The 16,206-nt window shown below is 35.5% G+C and overlaps 1 protein-coding gene across 1 annotated transcript in view; it reads left to right on the plus strand.

Moving 5' to 3' along the window:
* Positions 1-16,206, plus strand: part of OBI1 (ORC ubiquitin ligase 1) — a 42,157-nt gene that overhangs the window by 11,513 nt on the left and 14,438 nt on the right. The window contains exons 3-5 of the mRNA XM_079778504.1: positions 3,088-3,179; positions 4,546-4,794; positions 8,744-8,832. Coding sequence (XP_079634630.1) covers positions 3,088-3,179; positions 4,546-4,794; positions 8,744-8,832 — 430 coding nt within the window. The remainder of the gene's footprint in view (positions 1-3,087; positions 3,180-4,545; positions 4,795-8,743; positions 8,833-16,206) is intronic.

The raw sequence follows: 16,206 nt of genomic DNA on the forward strand, positions 1-16,206 counted from the left end.
CTTGAACTAGAAGCCCTAACTGGTTTGGCTCAGTGGATAGAGTGTCAGCCTGTAGACTGAAGGGTCCCAGGTTTGATTCTGGTCAAGGGCATGTACCTTGGTTCCGGGCACATCCCCAATAGAGGGTGTGCAGGAGGCAGCTGATCGATGTTTCTGACTTTATTCCTCTCCCTTCCTCTCTGTAAAAAAGTCAATGAAACACATATAAAAAAAAACAACAAAAAAAACTTGAACTAGAAGACCCTTGAAAAATAAAACATTTAAAGAGTTGGATTTTTATTCTGCTCATATAAGTTATTTCTGTTAGATTATAGAAATTAAAATGATTTTTATTTGTTTTTGCTTCAGGAAAAATTGAAAGTGAATATATCATTAGCTTTGTGTGGGAGACACCTTTTAGAAACCTTAAGAAGTCATTGTCTTAGTCCCAAATTAGTGAAAATAGACTTAAATAAGATTTTTGCAATGGAAATTTAAAAGAAGATATAAGCTAGAATACAAAAACTAGTAGGACTTTGGAACTAAGAGATCTGAAAGAGGAATCAGAGATGGCTTCAAGGTTTCTTCCTTGGGTACCTGGGTGAAGTCTGATAGAGGAATATTTCTCTGCTGTGCTGCATACTATAGTATTAACCTCTCTGCCTCTAGTTGTTTACCTGTACTGAACTTCACCAAGGAGTCAAGTTTTTTCTTGCAAAATATGAGGTTAGATTATTAAAATAATTTAAATGTTTTTTCTAGCAGCTTCTCTTCATGTTTCTTCTCCTGGCTTCTTTCATTCATATGTAAGAAATATTTCATAAATTCTCTCATGTAAAATAGTTCATCTATAGCATTTGGATAGAATATCCTGAAAAAGAACATCTGTAAAATGCCTTTGCTATCATGATGCTAAGAAGAACAAAGGTTACCACAGCTTAAGTGAAAAGCTCTTGGGAAGAATTCATTTAGAATGTATTTGTAACGAGTCATTATTGGCATACAATAATGCTATGATTTATAATACATTGTAACTAGGTTGTTAAAATCAGTGAAATGGCACATTAATCTTTTTAGGGTGTTACCAGTGATTAGGTATGTTGGAATGAATAAATTGATTATATAATATACATTATAATGTATATGTATTATATATTATGATATGTGGATAACATGTATAATTATATATTAAGTATTAGATAACATTATTCATATAATTTATTGGTTAAATATAAGTATAATCATTGATTTTATCATTATTTAAGGATTGTCTGGTAGTCCAAATGTGATACTTAATAAAATACAGCATTTACCTTTAATGAGTTTACTATAGTAAGATACACAGATAAATGAACTCAACTGAAGTTTTTTCTTATGGGTTTTTTTTTTTTCATTTAACTTTTTTTGTTTTAATCTTTATTGTTGAGAGTATTACAGATGTCCCCCTTTTTATCCCCATTGCCCCCCTCCACCCAGTTCCCACCCCACCCCAGGCCATCACCACCCTATTTTCTATGTCCATAGGTAATGCATATATGCATATAAGATCTTTGATTGATCTCTTCCCACCCCCCCGCCCCCTTTTCTCTGAGATTCTTCAGTCTGTTCCATGTTTCTATTTTATTAATTAGTTTATTTTGTTCATTAGATTTCTTGTTTATTTTGATTTTTAGATTCTATTGTTGATAGATATGAATTTATTGCCATTTTATTGTTCATATTTTTATCTCTTCTTCTTCTCCTTCTCCTTCTACCTTTCCTCCTCCTCCTCCTCCTCCTCCTCCTCCTCCTCCTCCTCCTTCTTCTTCTTCTTCTTCCTCTTCCTCCTCTTCTTCCTCTTCTTCCTCTTCTTCCTCTTCTTAAAGAATACCCTTCAACATTTCATATAATGCTAGTTTGGTGGTGCTGAACTCCTTTAGCTTTTTCCTGTCTGTGAAGCTCTTTATCTGGCCTTCATTTATAAATGATAGCTTTGCTGGGTAGAGTAATCTTGGTTGTAGATCCTTGCTGTTCATCACTTTGAATATTTCTTGCCACTCCTTTTTGGCCTGCAAAGTTTCTGTTGAGAAATCAGCTGATAGTCGACAGAGCACTCCCTTGGAGGTAACTAACTGCTCTTAAGATTCTCTTTGTCTTTAACTTTTGGCATTTTAATCATGATGTGTCTTGGTGTGGGCCTGTTTGGGACTCTGCACTTCCTGGACTTGTAAGTCTGTTTCTTTCACCAGGTAGGGGACGTTTTCTGTCATTATTTCTTCAAACAGGTTTTCAATATCTTGCTCTCTTTCTTCTCCTTCTGGCACCCCATAATGTGTATCTTGGTACTCTTGAAGTTGTCCCAGAGGCTCCTTATACTATCTTCATATTTTTGGATTCTTTTTTCTTTTTGCTCTTCTGATTGGGTGTTTTTTGTTTCCTCATATTCCAAATCCTTGATTTGATTCTCAGCATCTTCTACTTTACTGTTGAATCCCTGTAAATTATTCTTTATTTCAGTTAGTGTATGCTTAATTTCTGACTGGTCCTTTTTCATGTGTTTGAAATTCTCATTAAGATTCTTGTAAGTTTCACTAAGTCCCTTGAAGCTCTCATTAAGATCCTTGAGCAATCTTATAACCATTGTTTTGAACTCTGTATCCAGTAGTTTGCTTGCTTCCATTTCTTTCATTTGTGACATGTTTCTTTGTCTCCACATTTTGGCTACTTTCCTGTGTTTATTTCTATGTATTAAGTAGATCTGGTATGTCTCCTGGATTTGTCTCAATACACTTTCTTTACTTCTCTAGTTGCAGAACTTCCATTCAGCCAGATTTCAGGTAGTTCTGAATGATTGTTGTTCTGTATTTTAGTGGTAATTTTCATGTGGTTGTGGGAGGCGGCAAGTATCGGTGTTTATCTACACTGCCATCTTGTTTCTCTCTTAAGGTATTATTTGATATTTATCTTTTCTCCAGTTTGAGATAGAGAAAAGGCCAAGATGGCAGCCCCAAATATTTATATAAGTAAAAATTAAGCTAGGAAACTATATAAAACAATAAGAAAAAGGTTCATTTTCATTCTGCCCAAATTAGAGTGAAAAGTTAGGTATGTTTTTTTTTTTTCACGTAGGAGGGACAAGTGAAAGTGAACCTATGCTAAGCCATACAGTCCGGAAGCACCTTCGGAAAACTAGACTTGAGTTACTCCACAAAGAATATGAGGTAAATAATAATTAAAATTTAAAATGATGATAGCATTGAATTCAAGGTAAAACTGAGCTATCTCGGGCCCTGGACTTCTTAGAGTAAACATCCAATGAGATCTTATTTAAATGCCAATTTAAAAATGTCTTATTCGATGATTTCTTTTTTCCTTTTCTATTTCAAATGGAGGAAAGGAATAGATAGAAGCATTTCCTTTTTTTCCTTTGTTTTAATTTAAAATCTGTCCTCAACAGATACATCATTTTGTAAGTATTTGCTCTCTCAAGAAATTGGGAAATAAAAGAAACCCTCTTATGAAAGTCAGTCTTCCAACCCCCACAAGGCATTATGCATGCTCTGGCAATTGGTGACTGTAGTCCTCATTCTGTTTTTGTTTCTTCCAATAAATTCACTGGTGTGTTCATTCATATATGTGTGTTTCTGCTTATATTTGTTTATTCATTAATATATTAATTCAAACAGTGATTTTCTTATTTTATAATGCTATTTAACATGAAATATATTGTGATTTAAAATAGTAAATAGTACTGTATTAATTCTAAAATGTATTCTCACATACTTAATGAATATTTATCATAGTTAGGTACTCATCAAATTAATCCTTTAGGAGATCACTGGCATATTGAGCTACTTGGAGTTTATTTTCTAACAGCAGAATTTCTCATGGTCTTAGTTTAAGAAGAAATACCTATTTTAGATGAATAAATGGTATTACAGAAAAGAGTTCTAGTCCAAATGGATTTAAGATTATAAGCAGTTCCAGATGTTGAAATCTAATACTTAGTCACAGTGGTTATTGAAGAACCAGAATGTAGAAAATAAAAATTATCTACAGATACTATTCTGAAATGGAAAGTGGGAGGAAATAGCTTATGGTTTCAACTCCTACTTCAAATACAGAAGCAAAAATATAATCATCAAACAAAACTATAATAGATCACCTTCATCAATACTGTATTTTTTTAAATTTCCCTTAGTAAAGCAATTAAACATGCCTTAGAATTTTCTGCTGAGGAATCTTTCCTTGTTGAATTCATGTGACTTTTGTTTCCAGGATATCTTAAATAGAATAAAAGATTTGACATTTTTATTTTTTAAAACCACAAACTATCATTGAATCTAAATGAAATCAGTGGAAATGCCAGTTGTTGTTTTTTATTAGAATGCCAGTTTTTATCTAAGTCGAAATACATTTTGAGAATTTCAGCTGTAATTTTCTGCATACAAAACTATTCTGATATATAAAGAATTTGTGTATCTACAGAATTCTGAATATAAAATGTAAAAACCCATTGGCCTCAGGTTAGTATATGTATGTGCTTAGTGTTTGTGTCTACCTAATGGCTATGCAATGCTTTTTCAGGATGAAATAGATTGTCTGCAGAAAGAGGTAGAAGAGCTTAAGAACAAAAATCTCAGCTTGGAGTCACAGATCAAGACTATTCTAGATCCTTTAACCTTGATGCAGGGCAATCAAAATGAAGACAAACATCCAGTTGCAGATAATTCAAGTAAAATTGACCCAGAAACTGTAGCAGAGTGGAAGAAAAAACTTAGAACAGCTAATGAAATCTATGAAAAAGTGAAAGATGATGTGGATAAGTTAAAGGAGGTAAGTTGTGGTTTTTTAAAAGTTTTTAATATATGTAGCTTTTAAATTTCTATTATAGTTTTTGTTTGAATTCTATAATATTGTAAGTACCTTCAGAAGTATAAATAGCCATATTATCTTGACTCATCATTAGATGGTTTGTGGGGAAAGGACAAAAATCCCTGAATGAGCATTAATAAGGAATAGGAAAACTTTTTCTCCTAAAATGTCATTAGCTGCCAAGAAATATAAGGTGGTTCCATTTGTGACTATAATTGGAGACTCTAGTGCTTTTATATGAGTTTGCATCTTCTTGTAGGAGAGTGACATCAATTTAAAGGATGTGTTTCTATTTCCCCTCTTTGTGGTTTACCTTAACTTTTTTAAAGCTTATGTCAGTGACTGCCCTGTATGCATAAAAACAAACACATATCCATTTCCCTACCTATAAAATGAAAGACTTGGATTATATCTTTTCTAGCACTACCATTCTCTGATATTTAATATTGTAAATAGTTAAAGGCATAATGACTAATATCAAGAGAGCTCTGAGTAGCCTCTTTAGACTACTTTATGCAAAAGAATATTGTGCCTTATGAGGCAGGATCATTTTTTCCAAATTATTATTCCATTCATCCAACAAGATAGAGAAAGCATAGGTGAAAAAGCCAAGCCTCTAGAATTTTCCAGTCTAGGAAAGGAGATAAGATGCATGCAATCATCACTAGAGATTATAATCAAGTGCTGTTGAGCTTTGTTGGTCAAAGGGACCATCCTTTAGCTTGACTTCAAGTTTATCCACAGTGGAGTCCTTTCTGCTGAATGGAGATGGTTTTGTGATATCCAGATCCATAGCCACCCATTTAAAGTATCTACATTCCCTTAAAACATTGTTACTGTGCTGAATTACCAAATCCCACTTCCTAAAATCATTAATGGGCTCTATATGATATTTTAAAGTAGTACCACATATTTGTCCTCAGATCCTTAGTGAGGTTAATAAATACTAAGCTATTTTCACACACACACGCGAAATTTTATTTGGGCTCAGCAAAGGCCTGAATAAGAGAAAGAAGAGAACTCAATGCTTTTAGAGAAAAAAAAAAATAAACTACTACATAATGGCACTGAGTTTATTATAAGCTTAGGAGAAGTGTGTAGTTTCTTTGGAATTGATAGCTAACATTATTAGCATGTTGATTTGTCTAAGAAGAGGACACAAAAAGGAAAGACAACTGGGAAGTTAGACTATTTATCAATCTACCATGTCTCCTTTAACTTCCCTTCCTCTTCTTGAGCCATCAGTAAGTTCTATATGATCTCATTTATATTTATTAAACTTTAAGTTTTTGGCAATCAGTGTTTCTTAGATCATGAGGCTTGGTATGAAAAGTTTACTCGGGGCTCCTAAGCTTGGTGTAGGGGATGTATGTAAAAGAAATTTACATAAAACACAGTTTTTCTTTGCTTTTTAAAGGCCACATGTTAATTCAATACTAAAAGCTATCCTGAGACCTCAGAATTATGTGGGATATTTAGTAAGCCCATTTTGGATGCCTAGTGATGGTATTAGGTAGTACTAGACTATAACCTGGGGCATAAATGAATCTAAAAACGTGGACTACAGGGGAAAAACTTGAATGTGAAGTATAAAATTATATACTATAAATCAAAAACAGGGGTACAAAAGATTTAGAATAAAGGACTATTTAGAATGAGTGATATGGGCCTTTTTTTTTTTTTTTAATGTTTTCAGGACAGAGCGAGTTTTGAACCTTTATGAGGCTAGTTTCATTACCCAGTCAGTGTTGAGATTATAAAATAGATGAAGACTTCATTACTCTCTTAGATGCAAAAAATAGGAAAACTTTACCCTGTGTAATCTTTACCCTCTTAACCCTTCTGAACTTGAAAATATCTCCTGATTTTTGAGGAACTAGCCAGCCCATAAAGAGAGCCATAGGCTGGCGAGAGACCTTAAAATGTAATGATACAATACAGAGGGGATGGAGAAAAGAAATCTCAAATGAGTTTCTAATTTAAGCTTATCAACATCATCAAAAAGCATTCACTAAGTGCCTCCTCCTCTTATGGTGCTGTGCTTGAGAGCTTAATTCATTGTCTGTGTCTATGAGGAAGTAAATGACTTTCCTTATATCTTCAGAGAGGCAGTAATGGTGTTTATCAGTCACTTAAAGAATTAACCCTCCACAGTCCTTGTTGTTTTACAACCATAAAGACAAGCAGTTGCTCAGAGCCCAAAAGGAACCTGGATGAATCTAAGAGAGTTAGGCTTGTGCCCAACAGAATGTTCTCTGCCTTGCTTCTCTTATCATTCTCTTAGGGTATTTATTTGTCTGTGGGTAGGCAAGTAATATAGTCAGAAGTTCTGGAAACTGGTCAAAAACATTGGTCAAATTTTTGAAATCTGTTTTTAAGTCTTCCTAGTTTAAACCTTTTTGTTGACAACAGTTCTTGTGACCTGTTCACTTTGAATGTGAATGTTCTAGTCTAACAAAGAATTTCTCCTGCCAGGTTCATGAGGTTGGTTTCTACTCCAGGGAGTCTTATTTTTCTATGGAATTAATAAATGCAATGACTAGGGAATTTAAAGGAGTAACTTTTAAGAAACCTCTACAATCTAGGCACATTTCTTTTTAGGCTGTCCAGAATCAATATTGGGCCTCTAGATCAAGCATGTCAAACTCAAAGGCTAACGGGGGCCAAATTAACAAGGTTTAAGTTTATGTGGGCCGCAAAAAAACGAAAGCTTCAATTTTCATACAAACGTAGGCTTATTTCGATAGAGACATGCTGAATACAAAGGGCTGAAATAAATGAGTAATCGTTAACATAAAATAATAGAACATTTTAATAAAAAATTGATATTTTTTCTTGAACATTAACTTACCAGACACTGAATAACTGCACAAATTAATAAGCATAACACAAATAAACCTATTTTTCTTGTTCTCCGAAAGCGAAATATTTCCTGTTGCACACACCAAACAAGTCAGTACAAGACTAATGACATGGTAATCGGCTGCTAAAATATTTGCTGCTAGTATTAGTGGAGAGAAGTGGTGTGCCTGTGCAGTAAGGCAAATAAGGGAAATGAATGCAACATGATTATAGTAATCAGTCATTAGCGAACATTGTAGTTCAGTATTAATAATTATGTATAACAGGATATTGTAAAAATTAAGTTATGAAATTTTTATTAAAACATTTCTTATGCATCATTATATTGGCTGGGCCACAAAAATATTCATTGTGGTTTGCATGCAGCCCATGGACCGTGAGTTTGACATGCTTGCTCTAGATTTTCTAGCAATTAATGTTTTGTTAAGCAATTTTTAGGTATCAGAATTAAAAAATAAAAGAAAACCATACTTGGGTTTTTTATTATTTAATCAAGAGATCAATAGAATTTATTAGAAAATATTAACTCAATTTTGAGAGTCTCAGAAGTTGTGAGCCAGGGCATTTGGGGAAGCCTTTTGAAGAAAGAAAGCAAATCTAATCAGATTAGATTTGTTACCACTAAAAAACTATTGTTAAGTAGCAACCAAAAATCAATATTATAGCTCAAGAATTAACTCTTAGCATTAGTTTTGTGAATAATTACATTTGGTATAATGTTACCATGCTTAGAATATTCACTTATGTGAAAAAGGAAAAAAAAATCACCATTAGTATAGTCCTTTAATGACTCGTAACTAACATAGCTCCGTTTATTTCCCTGGATAGGAGATTTGCAAAGTGCTTGGGGAATATGGATTTAAAATGCTTGGTTGTATTCACAATTTCATAAGTCATTCCCTGTGGTGATTTTAAGTTTCTGAAGGCCATGTTCCAGCATTCAGTTTTCTGCTATTATCACTCAAAAAAATACTGGTGGCTCATGTTATAAATTTCACAAGGCACTTTTATTTTAGCTTATACTTAATTATTTTTAATTTTTTTTAAGGCAAATAAAAAACTAAAATTGGAAAATGGTGGCCTAGTGAGGGAGAATTTACGACTGAAGGCTGAAGTTGATAACAGATCACCACAGAAGTATGTATTTTGTTCATAGAGCAATGTTTTAAATTATGTAAATGTTTTAGAGTAAGCTGTTATTGTCTGTCAGATGTGTTTTTCATTGAAGCATATAGGTTTAAGTAGAATGTCTTGCCTCTAAAAGTCAAGTGTATGGTTATATTTTTGGTAAAATCTTAGTTTCAGTTAAAGCTAATTTTGAAGAAAGGATTTCATTTTTATCCTTATTCCTTATGTGATTAGCAAAAGGGTTGTTTTGTGACCTAAAACCGATGAACTTTTACTTGGTTTTACATATAACTGTTTAATAGAACTAACAAAGAATAGGGAGATAACATAATGTCCTTTAGAAGTTTTCTGAAATATTCTTAATAATAGTAAATATTCATATAGCGCTTTCTCTTTGCGAGGTACATAACCTATGATGTATAACTGATATTATTCTCCTTTTATGGATGAAGAAACAGAGGCATAAAGAGGGTAAATTAATGTATCTAAACCTGCACAGCTAGTATGTTATGTAAATAGAATTTGAACCCAGGTAGTCCAGCCCCAGAGTCCATGCTCTGTTCCATTACTTGAAAACCATTACACTTTTGCATTACCCATACACTAAAAATCTATCCAAAATAGAATTTAAGGTATTAATAGTTGGATTTTGGACTGATTTGAACTATACAATTAAGTGATTTCATTCTTCCTTTGTGATGGGATAGTTTTCATTCCATTCCACAATCTCAGAGATTGCAAGTGTTGACCCACTTAACCCTTAGTTTGTCTGTTTAAAATGATAAGAAAGAGTTGAGACTTAAGAGTTAAAGATGGAAAAAAGATGGGGGATACAGCACTTAGGTTTTTCTTCTTCTAGAAAAAAAAAAAAGTGAGAAGAGAATATGGCCCCCATCCCTCTCTGAGGTATGGCATATCAGAACTCCATACTTTCTTCCTGTCTAACCACTAGACTTCCTTTCTTCCTAGTGGAAAAAGATAAGGCAGAATGAAAATTTTTCCTACTAGAAATAGCTCTCTGCTTGTCATTTGAAAAGGAGAAAATGTTGCCTTCAGTAAAACAAAATGTAATATCAGGAAATGGTAGAAGTAAACCATAATTGCTCAAAACAGAGATAACTAACCAATAGAAAAGAAACATAGCTTTTACTTTTAAATAGTTCCTTCCCCTGTGCTCTGCAACCTCATTTTGCTTTCATTTCAGATAATGACAAATTAGTGAAATAAGCTTAGGAAGTGTTGCTGGTATGTGGTGGTTTTGAGTCTCTGCTCCTCTCATTTATTGGCAGCTCGCCTTGCCAGTCATAGTAATTCTTGTCCATTAGCCATTTCCCACAGCATGCTGAATGGAACTAAAGCTATTTTGTTTGTAGCTTTTATTTCTTGAAAGGTTGCCCACCAGATTTCAGATTTAATGCCAGGCACCAAGATGTGTGTTTTTAAATATCCATGGCTCCATCCTGATAAGTAACTGAAGAATCTCACCTGAAGAAACCTGGACTCAATTCTAATAAGCAGCCATACTTCTAAATCCCATATAACTCTGGATTTGCTATCTTTAACTTCCATTCCATCCCTTCAGGGTAAGGGGCCACTTTCACTTTAAAAACGATTTGAACTAACCCCTATTCCAGATCAATTTACAATGCATTGAGGTATTAAATGCATTGCATTTGATTTATAGCCTTGTTTACTCTGCATCACCAAACCCTAGTGGGATTCAGAGAGAAGCTGACCACAGCTGAAAATATCCAGATCTGGTTCACCTGAGGAGAGCTTCTATTTATATTGAAAATAATATGAAAATTCAAGAGTTTAAAACTACATGCAAGCAAATAAAAACCATCCATTCCATTTTGTTCCCTTGATTAGAAAGCACCTTGACCAGTTATTTGTCTCTTGTCTACTTGGTTAGATGCCAGTATAAATTTAGAAAATGGCAGGTGGGTTGTAGTAATGAGCGTCTTTATCAAAGAAGCGGGACTTGAGCCGAGCTTTGAAGGATAGAGATTTCAGTGAGGAAGAGAACATTCTGGGCCAGAGAAAACATCTTGAGCTGAGAGGAGCACTATGTGGTCCCTTCAGCTCTAGAACTTTCTCTCCAGTAGCAGCCAAACATCATGCTCAAGAAAAATGATAGCCTCCCTCTCGAACTCATCAGAGCAGAAGTCTTTTATGTCATTTACACATCTGTTCATTGTGACCGTCATCACCCTAGAAAATAGCTGATTAGCACGACCCTTCCACATCCACCACTCTGCTCTAAGCAGAAAGGCCTGGTCTCAGCCTCTTAGGGAGTGTGGAGTGCCAAGAGTGTTACAGCTCCACATGGTAAGAAACAACAAGAATGATGAGAGGAAGTTGAAGGGAAGACTGAAAGTATTGCATTTCTTATGCCACTGAATTCTCTTGGCTTCAATTACTATTCCTAAACTATGCCAGGAAATGGGATGTATTTGTCCTTGATAGAGTTAGGAGTTCCTTGGTGACTTTTTAGCTTGAAGAGTTATGAAGAATTGACTTGTAAAGTATTTAAAAGTTCCATGCCCTCTGTCTGTGTTCTCTGTGTTTAGTTGTGCCATTTTTATGTTCTAGGTGTGCTAAGCAGGGTTTGGGCCATGTTGCCAGCTATTATGAGGCTTTAGCAGAGCAGCTATTTTTGCTGTCAGCTATTAACTCACCTTAATAGCATAGGGTATAAAGATCTATATATAAAACTTCACAGGTCATTTATATCAAACCTGGTTATAATTGGATTAATGGCTTACTTTCTATAAATATGGATTCAGGAATGTTATGTTCTTATAATTGTGTCTTTAGTGAGATCTATGGGTTTGATAATGACTCCTTGCATGCAGCAGCTCTTTTATTGTACAGCAACACCAAGACTGTCATTATTAACCAATCTTCTTCACCCAGCTCCTGAGGGAAGATAAAGGCTACAGATACCCTCTGGACAGTGAGCAGTATTTCCTGTTTTTAGTATATAAAAAGAAGTGCTCTAAAGAGGAATGAATAGACTTCACAGATTACAATCTGTGCTTTTCTTCCATTTATGCTGTATTTATGTTTACTGTATTTATGTTCCTTGTGTAATCTCATCTATTCCCATGGCTTTAATAATATCTACCATATGTGAGAGGTTACAAAATAAAATTTATATCTTTGGCCTTGCCCATTCTTCTGAACTTCAGATTCTTGTTTCTGTCTGTCTACTTTATACTTTCACCTGAATTCCTATACCTTAAATTTAGAGCAAAGAGGTTAAATACAGTCATGTGCTACATAACGTTTCAGTCAATGTTGGACCACATATACAACATTGGTCCCATAAGATTATAATGGATCTGAAAAATTCCTATTCCCTAATGATGTAGCTATTGTAACATTGAAGTGGTAACACATTACTCATGTTTGTGGTGATACTAGTGTAAACAAACCTACTGTACAGTCAGTTGTATAAAAGTATAGCACATACAATTACAGTAGTGGGCTATACCATCTAGGTTTGTGTAAGTGCACCTAATGATGCATTTCTCAGAGCATATATTCATCATTAAGAGGCAAATGACACTTTGGTAGACCCCTCTTATTCACGGTTTTGCTTTCTGTGGTTTCACTTTCCACAGTTTTAGTTACTCCTATGGTCAGTAGCAATCCAGAAATATTATATGGAAAGTTCCAGAAATAAACAATTCATAAGTTTTAAATTGGGCACTGTTCTTAGTAGCATGATGAAATCTCATGCTGTCTGCTTCCTCGTACCCAGGATGTGAATCATCCTTTTGTCCAGTGTATCCATGCTGCATATGCTACCTGCCCCTTACTCACTTAGCCATCTCAATTATCAGATCATCTGTGGCAGTGTAACAATGCTTGCATTCAAGTAACCCTTATTTTATTTGATAGTGGCCCCAAAGCCATTCACATATATTTTATTACAGTATATTGTTATAACTGTTTCATTTTATTAGTAGTTATTGTTTATCTCTTACTGTGCCTAATTTATAAATTAAACTTTATCATAAGTATGTGTGTATGGGAAAATAGTATATATAGGGTTTGGTACTATCCTCGGTTTCAGGCATCCACTAGGGGTCTTGGAACCTGTCCCTCGTGGATAAGGGGGGTACTACTGTAAATGTTTAGCACTGGAGACAGACTACGTATATTCATTTTCCTGCTTTCACTCTGCCCCTTCTTCCCCTACCCAATTCATTTTCACCATACTCAAAATTGTCTTTTTATAAAGTATAAATCAAATTATTTAAATCTCCTACCTAAAACTATTCAGTGCTTTCCTAAAATAAAATTTAGATCATGTACAAGCTAGTCTATACTTACCTGTTTCACTTCATCTTATTTTCATTTCCCCAGCTTATCCTGCTCCAGCCATAATGGCCTTCTGTTTCTAAAACATACTGGACTTTTGTTCTCTGCTTAGAATGTTCGGCTTCCAGATCTTTATGTGTGTGGCTCTCTCTTCTGTTATCAGATTCAGAGAGGCCTTTCCTGATCATTCAGTCAAAAGCAGCCCTCTGCTTCAGCACCTTCTGCTTCCTTACTCAGTCTTATGTTGATAATAGTATAATCATGGCGTGGGGTCGCAGTATAGTGTGTGATTATGAACTCCAGAACAGGCTCCCTAGGAATGAACTCATTGTTCACTTACTCGCTCTGGGACGTGGGGGAAGATATTTAACCTTTCTGGACTTAAGTTTTTATCTTCTGTGAAATGGGGATAGTAACTTCCTAGTTATAACGAGAGTTAAATGAATTTAAACTTGAAATGCACTTAGAGCCCATGATTAATGCTCAACCAGTGTTATAGTATTGTTTATTGTCTTCTTCGTTCTTATCACTGTCTGAAATTATCTTGTTCATTTAATTGCTTGGCCTGTTTGTTGTCTGCCTCCTCCATTCTAAGTTTTAAGCTCCACAGGGTAAGCACCTAGCTGCCAACTCCTTCCCTTGTAAAACCCCAGCGCTTGAAAGGCACCTGATAAATATTTGTTGAGTAATTAAATGAATAGATAAATAACATTTGATAAATTATTTAAACTCTTGGAGCCATCATTTTCTTTATGTAAAATTGGATAATTTGATATTGCAAGGATTAAAAGAAATTATTTTATATCTTTGGCATAATATGTAGCACAAAGAACTGGTAGAGGTGTGTGTGTGTATAAATAATTGTACCCGTCATCCATTGCACCCAAGACTGTTTATCCTCTTGCTTTGTTCCTATTCTCCTTAATCACTTTACTACTCATCTGCTTGCCTAAGGTAAAAACTCCAGTTTCCCTGACCTGGAATCAAACCGTGACTTCCTGGTTAATAGGTGGACACTCAACCACTGAGCCATGCTGGCCGGGCTTGCTTTGCCCATTTTAACAACCTTCCTACTGCTTGCTCTTCTTTTCCACTCTGAACACTTGAGCATCTGCTTTATTGTTGCCTGAATTCTAGAATATAAATTTGATTATCTCACTCCCCTGCTTAATAAACTTTGGTGATTCCTAATTGCCCACAAATTAAAACCCGAATTTCTTAGTATACTATGTGAGAATCCTTAACTGTATGTCCTCAGCTTAGCCTTCTAGTCTCCTCTCCTGCCTCCCCCTTCCTGTACTCTGCTTTGGCCATGCTGAATTTCTCACTGGCCCCAGACTTGCCATGTGGTGACATGTCTTTGTACATTTGCTCATGCCTTTTCCTTAGCCTTCCCTGGTCCTCCCCATTAGCTTCTCCTTTTTATTCTGCCTGGTTATTTCCTACCCATCCTTTGAGATCTGTAAGGCCCTCAATGATTTCCTTAGACAGAGGAAACACTTTCCTCATGTTCTTCCCATTGTTCTTCTATTGTATTGCTTTAAAGATCACATTGTATACTGACCAGTTCCATGACTGTAACACCCAGTTAATCTATCAGCTCCTTGGAGCTAAGACATTTTTAAAAATGCATCTGTGTGTGTGTGTGTGTGTGTGTGTGTGTGTGTGTGTGTGTGTACGTGTACATATTTATATTACAGGTGTGTGCATGCATGTATCTTCTCTGGGTCCTGGCAAAGGGAAGGCGTCCTTATATTCTAATACTCTATATTGCTACCTGGAGGGAACTGACCAAGAATTAAGATTTTGAGCTTTCTTGAAAGTTAAAGTATGAAGGGTTTAAGAGGGCAGGGAATCAGATTTCTGGCATTTTCTCCACATGAGGAGAGCAGAAGGATTTCCTGAAATTTTCATACACTGTACCAGGGGTCCTCAAACTTTTTAAACAGGGGGCCAGTTCACTGTTCCTCAGACCATTGGAGGGCCGGACTATAGTTTAAAAAAAAACTATGAACAAATTCCTATGCACACTGCACATATCTTATTTTGAAGTAAAAAAAACAAAATGGCAAAAACACCCGCATGTGGCCCGCGGGCTGTAGTTTGAGGACGCCTGCGGACTGTACTAAAGAGTGGGAGTTACAAAGGGAAAAGAGGAGGCAACCTTAGAGCTCGCCTGGCTCCTAGATAAGGTTTCTTGTCTGAGTCTCCTTTCTTGAACCAGGTTTTCCTGCACTTACCTGTGTCCATGCTGACTCCAAGCTATGGCCCATTCCAGTTCACAGGTCTGTTCTTCCTAAACTGTGTTTTAAGACATGCTTGTATCACTGTCACTACTCCTGGCTCTTGTTTTTTTCAGCAGCACTTCTGGTCTTGCTGGCCGTGGCTTTTCTCCCTTCTTGACCTATGCTGGCCTTTTTTGTTTCTCATGATTCTGCTCTGACAAACCATGATTCCTGGTATTTGACCCCAGCCTGATCCAATGAGTGATTCTGCTTGCCCTTTGGTTTTCCCGGAAGGGGAACTTGTAGACTGTCAGGGGAGCCTGATGATACCCTGGGGCCAGACTGTGACAGCCAGGTGTGCTCAGGCCCCTCAGCCGCCTGAGGGGCCCTTCTCTGGATATTCAGCTAATTGGGGATGGACAGTTACTGCAGTTTTCTGTCAACTTGTCTTTATTGTATTGATAAGATATTTTAGGAGCCTGCAATGCATGCTAATGACTAAGCAATAAGCTTGTCAGAAAGATTATGAACTGCAGGAGAACAAGGGTAATGTTTTCTTCTCCTTTTGTTTTCCTTCCTCATAGCCCCTTGGCATACCTTAGTCCTCAATAACTGTCATCTCAGTAATAATTACAGGATGCCTGGATCACAGTTTTTTGTTTTGTTTTATTTTGTTTCAGATTGTTCCTCATGCTGAGAGAGATTGATTTAACTATAGGGAAAAATGTATACATAGTTATTAGTCCAGAGATTTTAAAGTTTGCTTTTTTCATTCAACAATAGTTGTACTCTTTTATAATATTAATATTATGTTGTTAAGGATATT

The sequence above is a fragment of the Cnephaeus nilssonii genome, assembly GCF_951640355.1.
Source record: "Cnephaeus nilssonii genome assembly, chromosome: 8".
In the NCBI taxonomy this organism is placed as follows: Eukaryota; Metazoa; Chordata; class Mammalia; order Chiroptera; family Vespertilionidae; genus Cnephaeus; species Cnephaeus nilssonii.